Raw genomic sequence first — 17,496 nt, forward strand, 5'->3', positions numbered from 1 at the left:
GGTTTTGGAAAGTCAGCCAGAAGTCCACAGTCTGTGCCTGTGTATGGACACTATCACAAGATCACTGACTTAAAAGTAATATTGAAAGTACCAGGGAAGTAAAAGGTGGCTCCACTTACAGACAGGGAACTGATGTGCAGAAATCAAGGGCACCATTTCAAAAGTTCTGCAAAGAGAACTTAAGGGACTTTTTGGCAATTGTACCTTTGTGACCTGCCCAAGCTCACACATGACCACCTGTAACAGAGCTAGACAGAAGCTTGACAGCCAGGGTAAAGGTCTAYTCAGCCCCAGATCCTTTGCAAAATGGCTCATTCCCTCTGTCTCATTCTTTGCACCTGCACTTCTTCTTGTTGCTTTACAATGCTCAGTACAGAAAATATCAATAAACTCCACCTTAGGGCAGCTCTTAGTCTAACCTTCAGACTGTATCATGGGCCTCCACAATCAGAGCTAGCTTTACAAGAGAGTTCAGGTACCAGCAGCTGCCTCACTGTGGCAGCACCGAGTAGGCTAATATACCCAGCTTTTCAGGTAGACTTTAAAGACTGTGTGGAGCTTTTGACCACACTGACCATGCTGTTGGTATCAGAGCTAACTTAACACTAGTTTACGTATTTCAACAGTGTATGGCAGGTAGTAGAGTAAAACATAATTTAGAATAGATTTAAAGAAGCTTTCTAAGACAGCGATAGGGGAGAGGTGGAAGCAGCATGAACAAATTCCTGGGTGTACTGACAAGGTAAAGGAGGCATACATCAACTATGTSCCTGTGCTCTACCTTAAGAGGAGTGATATTCAAACTGGCAGGTAAAYAACTTTAGCCCTCAGYCAGGAGAAATAGCTGCATACAATGYTGAAGGTGGCAGCTGTAGCAAATGCATGTCTCTCTGGTAGCCACTCTGCATTTCAGTGGTCCCCCCTGCTCCTCACAATCCCCCAGGCAGGCTCAAGGCAGTGACTTACTRAATCAAATCAAGGAGAAAAACTTCAAAAAGGAGGGAAAGGGGTAGACTGAAGCAGAAATGCATGTGTAAAACCTGAAACAGATATTGGGAATGTATGGGTATCAATATTAGTCTTGAGAGAGAGAAGAGACAAGTGGCTGGAATACAGTGCTGTAAGAGGGAGGGAAGGGAGATTTTGCTTCTATTTGGGCCAAGCAACTGTGAGAACAAACCTCAAAAGAAGCTGGGGTTTGGGAAGAGGAATAAGATTGACCAGGTAAGGCTTACTCTTCTAAGTAACTGGAAATTATGTTTTTTGAAACAAAGTGTAATGCTGTATGTTTTAAAATAGTGAATAAAAATACTACTGAAAAGGAGGGGAAGTTGTATTATTTCAAACSAAGCCTATATTAGCTAGTGATKGGTGTTCAGATTACCACATGCTGTACTCAATCTGGATATCTTTACTTTGAGAGGAGCCTCCTGGTTCTTTTCTTTCACAGGTTTGCAATCAAAATCCAAGTCATAGGTAACAGCTAAAAGCATTTGCTTTTTTTACAGCTTTGTTTTGTTTGTAAGAGACTTGGGAACAAGTCTGAACAAAGGCTTTGGTTAAAAACAAAAAAAAAGCATCATATTGCATTCAGCACATTTAACTGAAATACCTACTTGCTAGCAATCCCAGTAGTCTGAAAAGGCTTTGCAGTGCAGACAATTTCCTACCTGCTGGACCAGAAATGGGGGCGGTGCTGAGCTGGAGATTTTCCAGAAGCTTTTGTTCCCATCCAAACTTCTTCTGGCCACCTCTATTGGTAAGCAAATTGCTTGAGTCTGCAGTGACACCTCCAGACGACTTCTCTCCACTGACTAGAAAACAAAAGGTCACAATTTGGTTTATCACTRTGCTGAGTCAGCATGCAATCCAAAACTCAAGGTCAGTAACACCTGAAGGCTTCTCTGCTAGAACATGAACTTGCAGCCACAGGATAGGACAATATTGAAAGAAAAGGGTAGACTGAGTTTTTATTGCTGTTATGGGAACTGTTACAAATGAAAAATAAAGAAAGAAAKGAGTGATGGATTGAACAGCATATGAATGAACACACAAAGCAGAAAAACAGAACATAATCTTTAGTAACTGTTAGGAAGTTTCTCTTTTAGTCAGTAAAAATACATGCAATCTTTTTAAATTACAGCCTAATTATATGATCTCCATAAAATACTGGRACATGAGATACAACATACTTATGCACAGAAACCAAGAGGTATCACTGCATAACAGACTCATAGCCCCAGCCAATGCAGATTAATGTAACTCCACAAAGCAAATGAAACTTTTTGACTACTGCTGGAAGAGGAATTGGTTCAATCTGAACAGAGTTACTAGAGATGACAGTGGTTGTAGCTTCAAGCTTATGAAATGGTAGTTTTTCTGTTCATCACAAAGTGAAAGTTTCATGCATCCTAAGTAGCAATTCTCAAGCAAGCTGTTGATCTGAGGTATAGAATGACAGATCATTGAATGCATTTATGAATTAAACAATTCACTATGCATGAGATGATGAAAGATGAACCAGACACAAATGCTCAACAAAAATCTAAATGGGGTGAAACTGGCAGCTGAGGTATGGACTAAGCACATTCTAGAGCCTGGTCAACCAAAAAGTCTGGATCTGAACTCAAAATTTTCCCAAGGCTGGAAGAAAGTGGAGACCTAGTTTCTGATTCAGACTTAAATATGCATTAATCCAAGRAAAAAAAAAAAAAAAACAACTTGTTCTRATTTAACTGGAGTATTGTGCCCATCRTTATAGCAAAGTTAGTGTCAATCACAGAATGCCAATCTTTTCCATGCCAGAGTCCAGCTGTCATTCATTTTGAAAATTGTCACACACAGAAAACCAGGTCATATGGAACTCCCTATAATCAAAGACTGGCTCCTGGATCAGGTTGCAGGGATAGGTGATACTAGYATCTCAGCTGGTAGTTTAATCTCCCACACCATATGTCTTACTATCCATTTATTGCCAAACTCAGAACCCATTCACTTGTCAGTTCCACTAATAAGATATACATCTCAAYAGGTCTCCTTCATCTAAGCACAGTTATTTCAGAAACACACCTTTAAATTTCAAGAATCTTCTTAAGAAAACACTCAATCGCTTCCCCACAGTCTCAGCCCTTGTCCAAATTTCAATTGTACAGTAAATTAAAGACAAAGCACTTGCAAATTAAAGGCAAACTTACTTGTTAAATAACAGTCCAGACTAAGAGAAATGTTGTCAAAAGCAATAATGGCATCAGATCCTTCTTCCCATGAAGTGATGATCTGAAACCAAAACCTGCACACATTGGAAGAACAGAGATTAAATTCTGTTAAAGAGATAAAATTCAGAGTGATTCATAATTAAATATGTTTTAGAAGGGAGAGGGAACTTTTCCTTTGACAGATAACAATATTAAATTGACAGAAAAAGTATCCTAATCCCAGATGGGCAAGGGTGATCTGATGTGGGSAGCTGTACATGTATACAGGTAGAAAGAAAAATGAGTGCAGCACCTCATCCTCCAGAGGTATAGTAACTAAACTAGGTGAGAGTATATGTGTGTGGGTGTCAGGACAAAAGTCAAAGTCCTCTGGCTTCTGGTACAAAAAAGGTAGACACTTAAGTGATTTTATTCTCACAAGTGACTTATGCCCTGAAGTTTTAAGATAAGTAAGTAGACTGGGACTCCTAAATTTTTAAAAGAAAGTGGCAATGAAAGGCTGAAACCAATTCAGTAAGTATTTTGGCACTGATCCATCTTCGAGGAATAGCTAGTAGTCTTGACAGTCAAGTAAGAGAAGAACTGACACTGGGTAGTCTACAGGAATGGCAGAACGCATTGGCTTCTTGYAGAAGCTGGGCAGGTTTGCTTTAAATCATTTCCATATTCTCTGCCGGCTTTTGCAGCAGAATTCTGCCACTCCCAGATTACCAAAAGAAAGATCACTGTAAATTCACCCTCAGTATTAGACGTCAGAAAGTACAGCAAAAATAATTCACAATGAAATACTTCAAATCTTGTAAGTATATACATCATGTAATAATTCAGGGAAATCATGCATTTAGAAAGGCTCCTAGGTTGGAAAGTTCATGAGCTCCTGATGTGCATCKGCCACATAAAGCCATAATCCTGTGCTTTGTACAGGAGAACAATTTCTAAAAGCAACTGACTATGTCTCTGAGGTTAAGTACAACTCTGAGAGATTTGATCAAAACTATAAAAACATAAAACTACCATATGATGTAGAACAAGCTGCAGGAGAATATGAAATATTGCTTAAACCTCACTCTCTACTGTACCTTGATGTTTTACATCAGCACAAATTAAATCCATTCATGGGCTGCTTTAATTTGGATCACTAGGTGATGGTTCTTTCTACATCTTTTAATATAAGCAGTTAGCTAGAATATGAAATTTGGCAGGTGTTTCAGTCCAGAGGCAAAAYTGATCACAGAACAAGGTATTTTGAGCAGCAGTCCTATTTACTTAAAAAGAACGTACAAAGTCCTGTCTTCTTTGCTGCAGCAAGAGTCTGATTATCAACAGAAACAATTTTTTCTTACAAACTCTAGTCCTTTGAGCCCAGGACTTCATCTAAAATGCTTCTCATCAATTTTTCACCTGCTATCAGTGCTCTTACGTTAGTCTTGATGTCTCCTGCTGTTTTTAAAACGCACCTATTCATCATCAACAAACCAACCCCACAAAACAATATTCAAGTGAAGTATCTATGCTCACATGTACTTTTACTTTGGGGACAACATATTCCTGTGTTTTGGATGAAGTTTGCCACTGTTTCAGTCAACTGTCTTAAGCTTAACCAAATTCCATGTTGATCTCAAATACAGAGCAGCTTTCTCCAGCAATGACGACARTGAGGTTTGACTTACTACAGTAGACTCCAAGAATACACATGCATTTGGAAGATGTCTAGGAAGAAGTTTCTTTTTGTTCYGCAAATGGTATTCTCACTGATCTAGAGCTTAAGGAGGTACAGTCATAAAAGCTGATTCAACCAAAGAGAAAACTTCAAATAGAAGAAATTTTCAGCAGCCTCCAAAAAATGCAAAGGTTTTTGAATAGAACAAAGTYTGTTCACAGCAGAAAAGAGTTCACATATTTACTATGTCCCTCCTTTCTCATTCTTTACTTCCTGTAAAGCAAAACAATAGCACCTCAATATTGAAAYATCTCCCTCCTTATTATGGAAAGAATGTGTGAGATCATAATTTAAAATGGACTTTTTACGTTCTAAAGACAGGAGCAGCTGATGAATGATGATGAATGAGCAGCTGATTGACACAAGGAGCAGCAAATACGTTGGAGACTACCGCTAGCATCAAAAGAAAGTCTAAACACCAAAATATAATTTTGTTGAGTGATCTGCTTTTATCAGTCCAAAAGGTAACAGCTCAACCCAAACATTTCTGAAGACCACTAAAGGGTACTTATTTTTCCTTTCCAGTCCACAGGAAGTGCAGCTGCAGCTTGACATTGCTGGAAGCCTCAAAAATCTTAGTCCGTGTACCTGAAACCCATTATAGGTTTGGTTGGGAGAACTAGAAAGAATATGATAAAACTTGCTTCCAAGTACATCTGCTGTCCTCCTAGCCCATTGCCATTTGCTCCATAWCTGATGTTCCACAACATTTCAAATGACATTATAGGCCATAGCATAAACATAAGTCATTCAAGTCTCACACACAGGCTATTGGACCAACAAAGTGTGCTCTGTCCCACTTTTTCCTTTAAGTTACTGTGACAGTAGCAGAGATGACTGAATCGTAACTGAAACAGGTTCTAAACCACCAGGGGTCCGAGGAAGGTATGTTAAGGGAAACCATCAGCAACAACTGTCTGTAACTACATGGTAGGCTGTCATAGCTCAGCAGAGGCTTTTTCTTTCCCTGTTGTATGATGCTGAAACCTCCAAGAAGAGGTAGGGTGGAARCTGATTCAATGACTCAGCTTTCAATTGGCTTATGTCTGAGAATCCATGCCTGRTAAACAGCAAGCTTTGATATCAAGCTGAAGGGACCACTGGAGTTGAGACTATGCGATACATCTGATCTTTGTTATGTCTGCTGAGGGTGCACACTAAATGCTATTTAGAGAGGTAGATATTTTGATGTTTACTTATATCCATGTGGTGCTAAACTGAGTCTGGGCAATTAGGCACAAAAACAAATAAGCAGCTCTTAGAAATGCTCAGGCTGCATAAAAGAAAAGATGGGTACTTTTGCAAGGACTTCCAAGGACCTTCTTTCCATGTACAGACAACTAAACATCTCTGAAAATAGCTTTGGGAAATCTCCTGGGCAGAACCTAAGCTTCATGCCTCTGGATGTTGACCCTTTGTGCACTGTTAATATCTTGTCTCTCTACACAACAAAGAGTTATACATACATGAATTATCAAATGTTCAGCCCCAAAGAACAGAAAGGTATGATATGAAACAATATTTCTGTCAGGGAATGTCACCTAACACACCCATATAAGAATGCAATCTTGTTTACAGTTCATTCAAGTTAAGAGACAGCCTTACTGATTTCAACTGCACCGACTGTAACAAGCAGCAGAATGTGCCCTGTCATGTTCACCTGGTTTTCTCAGCGACTAGWTGCTTGATAGTCCTACCCCACATGCCAGGGACAGGAGCACTGGGACCAGAACACTTGAGAAACTTCCTTAAGTGCASCAGGGAAGAACAAAAATGATAGAAAAGCCATCAACTAGAAAACTCATGTGAATGTACACACTGCCAGGTCTACCAGTGCTTCATGTTGCCCGTTACACAAATTTCTTTTCTAACACAAATGTAGATTTAGTACAAAGCTTTTCTTGAGAYAAGCATTTCTGCAAGAAACAGTTCATCTTTTTCTCTTCTCCAATTTATTGTCACTATTAATTTAGAAATATGCTGTCTTTTAAATTCCATTGAAAAAAGATCATCAATTAACAACACTTCAATCATTAGCTTTGGTAGTTTTAGCTTAATGGGCTAATTAAGGGATTTTTAATCAAAACTAAAGATGAAAATGTCACACACAAGTGAGGAAGAAAAAATCCAGAGATGATCTTGTTCCCTTGCCCCYTTTTTCCTTCTTTTGTCCAATCCTATGCTTACCAAAATCAATTAAATTACTTCATTTGATGTGGTGAAAGCTAATACTGAAACGCCACAAGCACCTACTACTGTGGTTGTTTAGCCTAATGCTGCAAGTGATAATGTTCTCACTGATATTTATACACAGCTTAAAGTGTGTATGCCCACTGAGTATCCAGCACCTATGGAGCACAGATACTGGTCCAGAGTGCTGTATATATCTACTGCAAACAGTGATGCTTTGGTGGATGGCCATATCAGCAATTATTTAGTKCTGGCAATTTTGTCATAACTTTGTTGCATATTAAATCCTAGCAACATCCTCACATGGAATCCAAATCCTGGTCAGATAACTTTGTGTTTGTAAGACAGGTCTCTCTATAGRAATGAAAATATGGTTGCTATGAAAAGTTTGAATGGCTTGGATACTAGAAAAATAGTTATTTGAAGATTAGTGGAAATTACTCCCTGACTCTCTCTCCTTTTGTTCTATTTGATTCCAGGAACACAGCTAGAAAAAAGTTTCTTAAATGTTTGACAATTAAAGGGAATACCATCCACATCCAGCAGAATTGTGTATTGGTTGAGCTGCAAATGTATCGGATACAAAGCTCTCTTTTAATCTGTTTGAGTCAGATGGGAAACATTGTATGAGGTGTACAAAAAAAAAAAAAAAAAAAAAAAAAAAAAAAAAAAATTTTTACAAAAAAAAAAAAAAAAAAAAAAAAAAAACTACTACAGTAGTTACTGAAAGGTAAATGCTGGTAACAGTACTGGTAACAGTTCAAATACTTCTGAATCACAGATAAGAAATGCCACCAAAGGCCATAACAAATAAGCCTTCCTTGGTTTGTTTCTTTGACCCAACCCATGAATCCATGGGCAGTTCCTTGAAAGGCAGGACCAAACATATTCCAATCCARTTAAATCTGTGATAGAAACCAGACAATATCAAGGCTTCTGGACTATAGTCTTCTCCATTTCTCAGGATCTTTGAATCCTGGGTTTTATTTCAGGTTGATCAGTATTTGAGCTTAATCTCATCACCTTGGGTTTTCTGTTGTTTGTGCGCCTCCCACCCTGCTTTTTGTTTTTTTGATCCTAACAGAAGACCAGTTGTCTCAAAAACATCTAGGGCTTATCTAGAAATCAAAATACAGTGTCAGAAATATGAAAATACATCTGTAGCTATTTGTTCCATGAGGGCAAACTGCTTTGCTTAGGTCACCTATTGCTAGTTCTTAATTGTATATGAATGTTAGGTTTTAGATGTACTATATCCTCTCCTACTTGGAGAGAAACAAAAAAACTTTCCTTGAGTTGAAGACCTCAAAAGCTTATTTTGTATGAATTCTCTGCAGCTCCCTTCCTTCAGTAACATCTCTGAGCTACACTAAATATTGTCATTGGCACATACAGACAGTTCAGGTATCCATCAGCGAGATTCAGGTCTTTATGCTATTATTCTAGAAAGGTTCATAAGCATTATTATTTTTTCTTTTTTATCACAAAGATAAGGATGATTAGCCAAGATAGAACGTTACTCCTCTATACTCAACCCCCCATGCAATGACATGAGCACAGTGTGTCTCTAGGTACCTTTTCATAACTCGTGATATTTTGCCTCTAATGGAACTGATTTCTCTCTCCACCTAGCTAAAATAATTATTGCTGAATCTGCTTGAGGCTGAGGTACTTATGGAACAGAAAAGTTTCAGGTCACTAACCCTTATTACATTATCACATTCAGGTTCCCATTAACTCCTCTGGTACAAATGATGCATTGTTAGCTCACTTCACAGAGGAATACTTGCTCTTTGGGATGAAAGACRTACCTAGCTGGAGTGAGAAGATTTGGAGAAACACAAGCACGTTAACCAAACTCATTTGCTGTGACGAATTTGCCATGCAGGAAGTTACTTATTAGCCAGTAATAAAAGTTGAGATTCAAATGCATTATTAAAATAAAACAAGCAAAATGGGTTCACCCATAAAATCTGTCACAGACACTCTGAACACAGTCACCAAACACTTTTTCAGGTGAACAGAACAGCCATCATGAGAACAATTGTATTTCATAAGGAGGAAAGTAGCAGAAATATYAAATGGTACAAAATAGAACAGCAGCGATACAGACATTAAAGACTCTGTTTTTAACAAGAGTAATGTGGAACCACTTCTCAGTAAGAGAAACTAAACTTGTTGTATTGGTATCAGAAGAAAGCATGAAGAGAGCTGACTGTAGGACAGATTTTACCAACGAATATCTACATGGCAATATGTTGGGAGAAATATTTCCAGTTTGGAGAATCCTTGATTCAGCAGAATGGAAAGAAAGTTCGGGAACAACATGAGACAAATGTATCTCTGGTCAAAAATATATCTATGCCAAAAATGTTGCCCTTCTTCGTGGGAAAATCAAGGCCCAGAAACTTTTCAGAAATACAATCTGAAAGCAGTGAAAGGGAGAGATAGAACAACGCATGCTATGCAAGAAGAAATTATCAGATAGGAAGAGTGTTTAGCTATACCTGCTAGAAACAAAGTAGGGTAGTATAACTGTGACAACTTTTTTTTACTCTTCATTCCATGCTTAGAGTGCAGCAACATTAGCTCAGTTGGTTAGAGTGTGGTGCTAATAGTGCCATGGTTGTGAGTTCGATCCCTGTATGGGCCACTCATTTGAGGATTGGACTAGATGATCTCCAGAGGTCCCTTCCAACCTTACCAAATCGAACCAATTCTATGATTCAGAAATTCCCCATCTGTGTTCTAGCTGCCATTACAATAAGGGAATCTGAATGAGATAGATGAAACAGAGTCTGGTTCCTGAGAACTGAAAGGGAATCTTTAATATACAGATGAAACAATGATGAGCACCAGCTACATAAATCTAGTGAGCCAGCAACACTGGAACTGGTAAAGAATGCAATTTAAAGATAGGAAGTACAATCATTTGGACATTACTTTTGATTTGCTGCAGTAGAGTACCTCCTTCTAGGGTAACCTAAGTTTGTTGCCTTTTTTTTTTTTGCTTTCTCGCTCAAGGAAGGTCATAACCCTCAGCAGCTTTCCAGGTAAGTCAAAATTTTCTCTTCCAGCATAATAAAATTCCTTGGTCTGTGTCCAGAGAAAGGTCATCAATATGAAAGAATCTTGAAACTCTCTGGGCACTATGGGACTGAAACAAACCTATTTTTTACTTTCTGAACATGCTGTCCAGTTACAAAGACAGCAGAGCCCAGCCCTTCTATCAGAGACAAGGCAAATGGTATTGTTGCTTAAGACTAAATATTTTGCTTCTGAGGACCTCAAATGAACTCCTTCCCCATTATTTCTTCCCCTACCAGGCGACTACCACTTAACCCTGGCTACGAATTTGGACCTTGTAACTCAAAATAAAATGAACCCAAGGAAGAAAGGAAAGAAGCAAACCTTTCTAACCGGCAGATATAGATACATTCCCTTTATATGTCTATCCTGTTGAACACAAGATTAGACTGAGTTTGGATAGGCTGCTATTAATATTTGCTATTTTTACCAGATTCCTCTCACAGAAGTTGCACTGAAATCTTTGAAGAAAAGGATGGGTTTAGTTGGTAACATCGGTCTGAAGAGACCAGAGCTGGGACACTGGATGCAGTTCCACAGAAGTGCAGGCAACAAAGTGGTAGATAGACCCACAGAATATTTAGTCAACATGTTAAGCTACACTATCGGCCTCAACTTCCCCAAAGGGGCAGAAATCAAGAGAGTTATAATTTGTTTGTTACTGTAACCAAAGTACTAGTATTCAAGCCAGGCTTTAGTCTATTAGAGGTACTAATTACTATACACCTTTAATTCTTCCTAGCAAAACTAGGTGGGTTGGTAATAATCATCATCAACCCAGAGTAAGCTCCAGATAATCACCTCTTTAMGTATGCTTTTATTTTGTCTACATTTTATTCTATCTACATGATATACCTTTTTTGAAGTATATCTTACCATACTGTTAAGATAATAGAATGTCTAATTATCAGCTACGCAAATCACTCATCTTCAATTACACCAGCCTTCTGTTTGCTTTACTGTCACGTTCCCATGACTATATCATTTTTAAAAATTAAAGTCACATTTACTTACTAATTAAAAACAATTGGAAGAAAGGCAAGTCGAAACTTCCAACTGCTGCAAAGCTATCAAGACTTTATTTTCTAACTGACAGAAAAGGTCATAGTGTATTACCTTGCTTGGCATACCAACAACTCAATACACTTATGTCAAACAGGTGTCTCAGATATAAAACTTCCCTCCTTGAATTTCTGTAAAGTTAAAAAAGAACTATTATCAACTCATCAACTACCATTGGAAAACAAGTAGTATTTTCTGTTAAATAAAACAAATTTACAATAGTTCTCTGCACTATTGCAAGACCAATATTTCAGCATTGCATGAATTTGTAAATTCCAGTAAGTAAATGTGACCAGTTCTCTAATATCTGTATGCAGATTATCCAATTTGCAGGTAAACTATCCTTCTGTGTGTGTGGGGGGGGGTTGGCTCTGCAGGGGGCAAATGCAGTACAGCAAGAATTCTTAGTTCATGTTGAGTGTATTTAACCAGCAGGTTTACATACAGAACCTCTGGAGACTTTGTCTTTTGCCTCAGGTAGGCAAAAATCTGTTTAACCAACAGCTCAAGGAGCTCTTGCTCACGATCAACTTCTTTTATTTATAGATGCTTTGATGATATGTCCTGTACTGGGCCCTTTGCCCCTCTTTCCTTATGAAGAGAAGATACTGAGCATTTGGAATTGCATTACAGCTCTGTTAATCCACACACCACGTGAGACAATTCTTAGATTGCTTTGCCAACTCCTTCCAGAACAAGGAAGGACACCTAACTTTGGGAAGATGTAAAAAGTAAGGACTTCAGCATCGTAAAGTTCACATAGAAAAGGTAAGACCTCACCAGAGCTGAAATTTCATCAGGATGTTTTCCTAAGGAAAAAATAAGAGGAAAGAAGAAAATCCCTTTCCCTGTTTTATTCACAGAAATTAAGCATGTCTCCASGGGTGCAAAGACTATTAATGTGCTAGAAATCTAACATTCTTGAGTTTCAATTTAGTTTCTTTGTCATACTCCTTCCCTCTTWCTATTCCTGCCAAATCACCTAAAATATTCTAGCTGTGATTTTCTGCCAAAATATAATTCTCATCCCTAACCCCTCCAACAGCTTGAGGGTTATCAAGCATTTAAGAAATATCTGTTTCTAAAGATAGAGGTGATCTAATTTTCTTGGAAATCTTCCTAAAGATTCTTTGTAGTGTTATAAGCCAAACAAGGATATTGTGGCTAAGCAGCTTTTGAACAAGCATGCTTTAAGCAGTTTTAGAGCGTATTATCTAGTTATTAATGACACTTTCCATCAACTTGCTGATCACAATGAAATGGACTTTACTTTTTTTTGTGGAACTGGTACATTAGTGTGCTTTATTCAGCTGTACTTGTGTGGGGTGATTTAAAGTTTCAGCTCCTCTTGCAGGAATTTCTGCAGTATCGTGTTTCTGGTATCTAATACAGACCTTCTCAGCTACTGAGACAGGAATCAATTAGAAAAAGACAGACATAGCAAGGTTTTAGCAGCACCAGCACTGCATTCAAACGGACTAAATATTTCCTATAGTTCAATAAAACTCTCTTGTCATTTATCTCCAAAGTTTATATTCTACAGTCTGCCCAGCACCATCTCGGTACATCAGTTCTGTAGGGTTCTACATCAGTCCAGATTTCCTAAGAAGTAGGTTTCAGATGCTGAGAAAGATGACTGCAGTATTTCCAAGTCTCATAGCAACTTTTTCCTTCCTAGGAAGGAGTGGCTTCAACTAAATCAGTTTTAAACAAATTTTCATTAAAGCACTGCAATATCAGTGAATAAATAAGGAAAAAAAACTTTTCAAGAGTTACCAAAACTTTGAAGTTGCTCGAAAACTTTTCATTTTCTTTGCTTAAGTCTTAATCTCCAAACAGCAAATCCCCTTTTCTCAGTGAAGACAACTGTCTTTCTGTTTAAGCAAGGGGGAAGTTGTCAGTCCCCTATAGGTAAAGCTCAGCACCCTATGCCAATTGGATCTATGATTCTGGTTTCTAAGATCAAAGTATCCTTTGTCCATCTTTGCAATCAGAGAGAATTTAAAGGAAAGGAATAATATAAGAGCATAAGAATAATTCAGGTACAAAACATTCCCATGGCAACATTAGAAAATAAATCACATAAATAAGAACGGAAAAATAAAGCATTCTTTGCAGGAAAACACAGCTGAAGGCAATGAAACAACCAGGTATTTTTACAAATGGCATTTCAGCAGTGACTGCATAATAAGGCTAATGCTGGTATTTTTTAAATCTTCGATGTGCACATATTAATTATACATTCAGGACCGAAGTGTTGGCAGTGCCCTTGTATTTGCAGCCTACATGCATCCCCAGGAGCAAGAAAGATAAAAAAAACCACATTTATACAATGTTTGCTCAAACTTCTCATGAGGCAAACTATCCCTTAATGAAATCCATTATTTCTAGAGCACAGAGTTCCAAAAAGATGAAGGACACTTGTACTCTTGACACAGACAGTAGATGAATCTTACATCCTAAAGGCCAGGTACAGAAGGTGAAGTATGTCTTCTCTACAAACAGTACAAGCCAGAGTATACACACATAAAGTAAAGAGTCAACAACAGAGCATTCCTTTAAAGCTGACTTATGAGACAGCTAAAACATCACTTCATAAATGAGCATCTGCTATCAAATTAAGCATGTGCTACCAAAACTTTTGTGCTTATAGTCACACTACAGCCGTACGTGTAACAGCTCTTTATCAAGCAGAGCTCCCTGCTACTGCTAATACAAAGGTGTTAGGTGTGTCCAYGCTTGATTCTGCAGCAGGGTCATCTTCCACTTCCTTCATTGTTAGATCTGGCCACATTGAACACTGGGGACTTTGATATCCAGAACAACTACAACAAAATGATTACTGAGCTCACACTCAACTCTAGCAAATCACACATCTAAATACCCTACATGAAACAGTATGCGAGAAGAATTATTTCCAGTGAAGTAAATGGAAACACAGAATTTTAAACACCTTGTTGTGAACTGCTCAGCGACCCAGTTTATGAACCAAGGACAACAGTTGGGAGTCCTAAATCTTGGTGCTTTTCTCTGATACTCAGTTATTTATATTCCCTACTTTTAACAGAAGACACCTCCTGGAGACAAAATACATTCTTTCTCTATGAGAACCTTTTCCAGGAGGAAATGTCAGCCATTCCCACTGCCAATTGGCTAGTGATGAAGTGACTGATCACTAGGAAAGAAGCAAAGGACAAAGAGAATAATGAGGAGAGATTCATACCTATCCAATACATCTGGGAGAGATAAGACCATCCACTGCCATATTCCCAAACCTTCCCTGCTAGCCGAATGCCAGAATGTTCTGCTTTGTTCCTTCCCCGTCTTGTTCTCGATGAGTGCCAAAGATACATTTCCCAGCAATACACCACGGATGAGCCATGACAATCGGAGCTAGAAAGAAGAGAACATAAGACATTAACCACCACATACATTATTCAAAAATTAACAAAATTCCCAACTCTTCTTTCATTTCCTTGTATCCATGCACCAAAAACTCAGTTCTCTCTTTCTTGTGCCCATGTCATCATTTCAGATGTGGAACCCTGTAATACTTAGCATATACTATTTAATAATGGAACTGTGGCATTTTTTTTGTGAAAGCTGAGTTCAAAATGACTCAGTTTTAGCTTTTGTGTCCATAATTTTAGAAGAATAACCTAATGCTTCTACGATCCACAGTACAAAGATCACTCTTGCCTTAGATGCTGTCCAAGAGATTCAAGTTAAGACTAACGTTTTCAGTAATTAACTCTTTTCTACTTAGGCAGCAAAAGAAACAAGGAGAGAATAGCTGCAATAAGCAGATATCACTAGCAATCATATCCTCATCCCCTAGATATCCTTTTTGAAATTTTGACAGGTAAGACTTTGAAGGTTTCAACATACTATGTAGGAGCTTTCAGGCTTCTCTCTCTTCTGGCTACCTGCCAGACAGTAAGAGACATCATCTACATGGTCAAAAGTGAGAAAAGAGTGAGTCTTTGATAGCTATTAAAGTAACACTAGAGCAAAAGCTGAAGCAAATGATAAATTTAAATGGATGCCTTTGCACACATGTCAGCTGTTTGAAGGAAAGAAGTAGTTGGCATTAGATGTGGGAGATCAGCTCACTGGCAAAGTGCAATATGCAGACTCTAATGAACTGGCTCTGAGCGAATCGACTGGCACAGTGTCCAGATGGGCATTTTTGGCTATGATTTCCATGGTTTCTAAGCTTCACAGCAGGGCAGTCCAGGTCTTTTCACACCTGCTGAAGTGAACCAGAGCAGATGATGAGCTGGATGCCATAGTAAAGACTTCCAAATTGGGGTTGGCATTCATTCTACAGAATAGCGCATCAATGATGGCAGATGGTACTATATACATGATGACTCCTGCAAGTAGTGTAGTGGCACATTTTGAAAGATCTGAATCTGGGCTGTTGGTGGCATACCACTAACATTACATATCAAACATCTCCCTCTGTGTTAGACTGGCAACAAAATATTCAGAAACTAGGAACATCATTGAGAAATTAATTAACCATTGCAGGTAGACACTGGCTCAATACTGGCTTGATTTGTGGCTTTAGAACCCATCATTGCACTTGATTAGCTGTTGGTATGCAAAGCCACTGACACATTAAATGAAAAGCTCTAAAAAAAATTCGGGGAAAATTATAGGGTGAGAGAGCCCATTGTTAAGACACGGCATATTAAGACAAAACTTGGGTCAGATGGCTGCATGCACTGTACTGCACACACCATCTGGAAAGATGCCTTCTGAGAATCCCTTTAACCTCGGAGTTTATGAAATACCTGAACTGACAAACAGGAGATTCTATTCATCAAAGAAATAACTTAAAACTAATCCTTATCAACACGAACAGCGCATGGTAGATTTAACGGAAAAGTACAGAAAAATACTAAGGGTAGATTTTCTAGCACAAGCTGCATAATTTCAAGATCACCTGAGAACTGAGTAAGACTTGTGTATTACTTATGCACCAAATAAATAAAATATCAAGGACTTCTTGGGTGAAGTTTGGGTTGAGTTTACTGTAATGGCTAGAAGCATTCCAGTATGAACTAATGCTCAGAGATCTACAAAGCAAGGACAYACACTCATAGCAGCAGTTCTCTAAATAAAAATTCCTCAGTGGCACTCTGGAGAGCTGATTTTTCATTCCTTTCTGACTGCCAATGCCCCTGACTATCAGCATTATAGTCCTGCCTGGCAGAAAAAGCAAGTTGTCTGTCTTTAGCACAAGTAACTATAGAATGGGGGAAGAGATGAACAAGCTTCCAACACAGTAAAGTATTTAAAGTATTTTTAGGAACATAGAGAAGAGTCCACAGGCATCTYGCCCATTTTGGAATTGCAGTAGTTGGATCCCAGTAATGGCTATCCTTGCCATCTTACACCCCAGTTCTGCACCACACACTGACATCTCGCAAGACAGCAGCACTATTTAGTCCTCACACTCCCATTAATGCCCCTCATCTACAATACTTAGTGAAGGAATTGCTCAAGTTTTCCTTATTGTGAACAATGGATTCTTGTAATGCAGAGATTTATTTTCTGTATAATAACTCTTGTCATGCCTCTTCTTCTCCAGATAGGAAACAACAAAAGTTGCCTTCAGATGCAAATACACTGATCGAGTAACTGGAAGTCAGGCATTAAAACAGCTTGGAAAAGACCTCATCATGCTGAGGGTTTATGAAATAGAAATTTAAGCTACAAGTTGCAATACATTTATACAGAATTAGGCAACWGCTGTAGACAACTTGGCCAAGTCCCAGTAAGTTTTGTACATAGAAAAGAAGTACGTTCAAGCCTAATGTTTATCACGTTGGCAACATCATTCTTCTTACTAGAAATGAGAGATGGTTGTACACAACAGGATAGGCATAAACATTACAGCACAGACATCTCTTTGGATCATCTAACAATTTAGATTTGGGCTCTTACAAATAGGAAAGATGATCAGAAAAACCTGCTTTTGCTTTCTGGCCAGATCAACAACTGTGCAAGATCAGCCYCTCTTGTAGTCTGCTGGCACTTCTACTTTTTTTTAAGGCTTAGATGTAGAAGCAAACTCTTACATAAATAATAAAATGGTAATTCAACAGATTTGACCATGTAGCTTTAGAGTATTTAGGCAAGTAAGAGAAGTTCTTATTTTATATGAACAGATTCTCATGCTATTTATTCCCATATTATTTCTTATCCATGTTT

The 17,496-nt window shown here is 38.3% G+C and overlaps 1 protein-coding gene across 1 annotated transcript in view; it reads right to left on the reverse strand.

Moving 5' to 3' along the window:
* The window catches only part of ALK (ALK receptor tyrosine kinase), a 75,963-nt gene that overhangs the window by 43,638 nt on the left and 14,829 nt on the right, over nt 1-17,496 (reverse strand). Inside the window, exons 2-4 of the mRNA XM_085307831.1 lie at nt 14,498-14,667; nt 3,195-3,289; nt 1,671-1,814 (exon numbers count right to left, since the gene is read on the reverse strand). Coding sequence (XP_085163957.1) covers nt 1,671-1,814; nt 3,195-3,289; nt 14,498-14,667 — 409 coding nt within the window. The remainder of the gene's footprint in view (nt 1-1,670; nt 1,815-3,194; nt 3,290-14,497; nt 14,668-17,496) is intronic.

This window comes from Rhea americana, unplaced genomic scaffold, assembly GCF_003343005.1.
Source record: "Rhea americana isolate MKP2758 unplaced genomic scaffold, rheAme1 scaffold_265, whole genome shotgun sequence".
Taxonomy (NCBI): Eukaryota; Metazoa; Chordata; class Aves; order Rheiformes; family Rheidae; genus Rhea; species Rhea americana.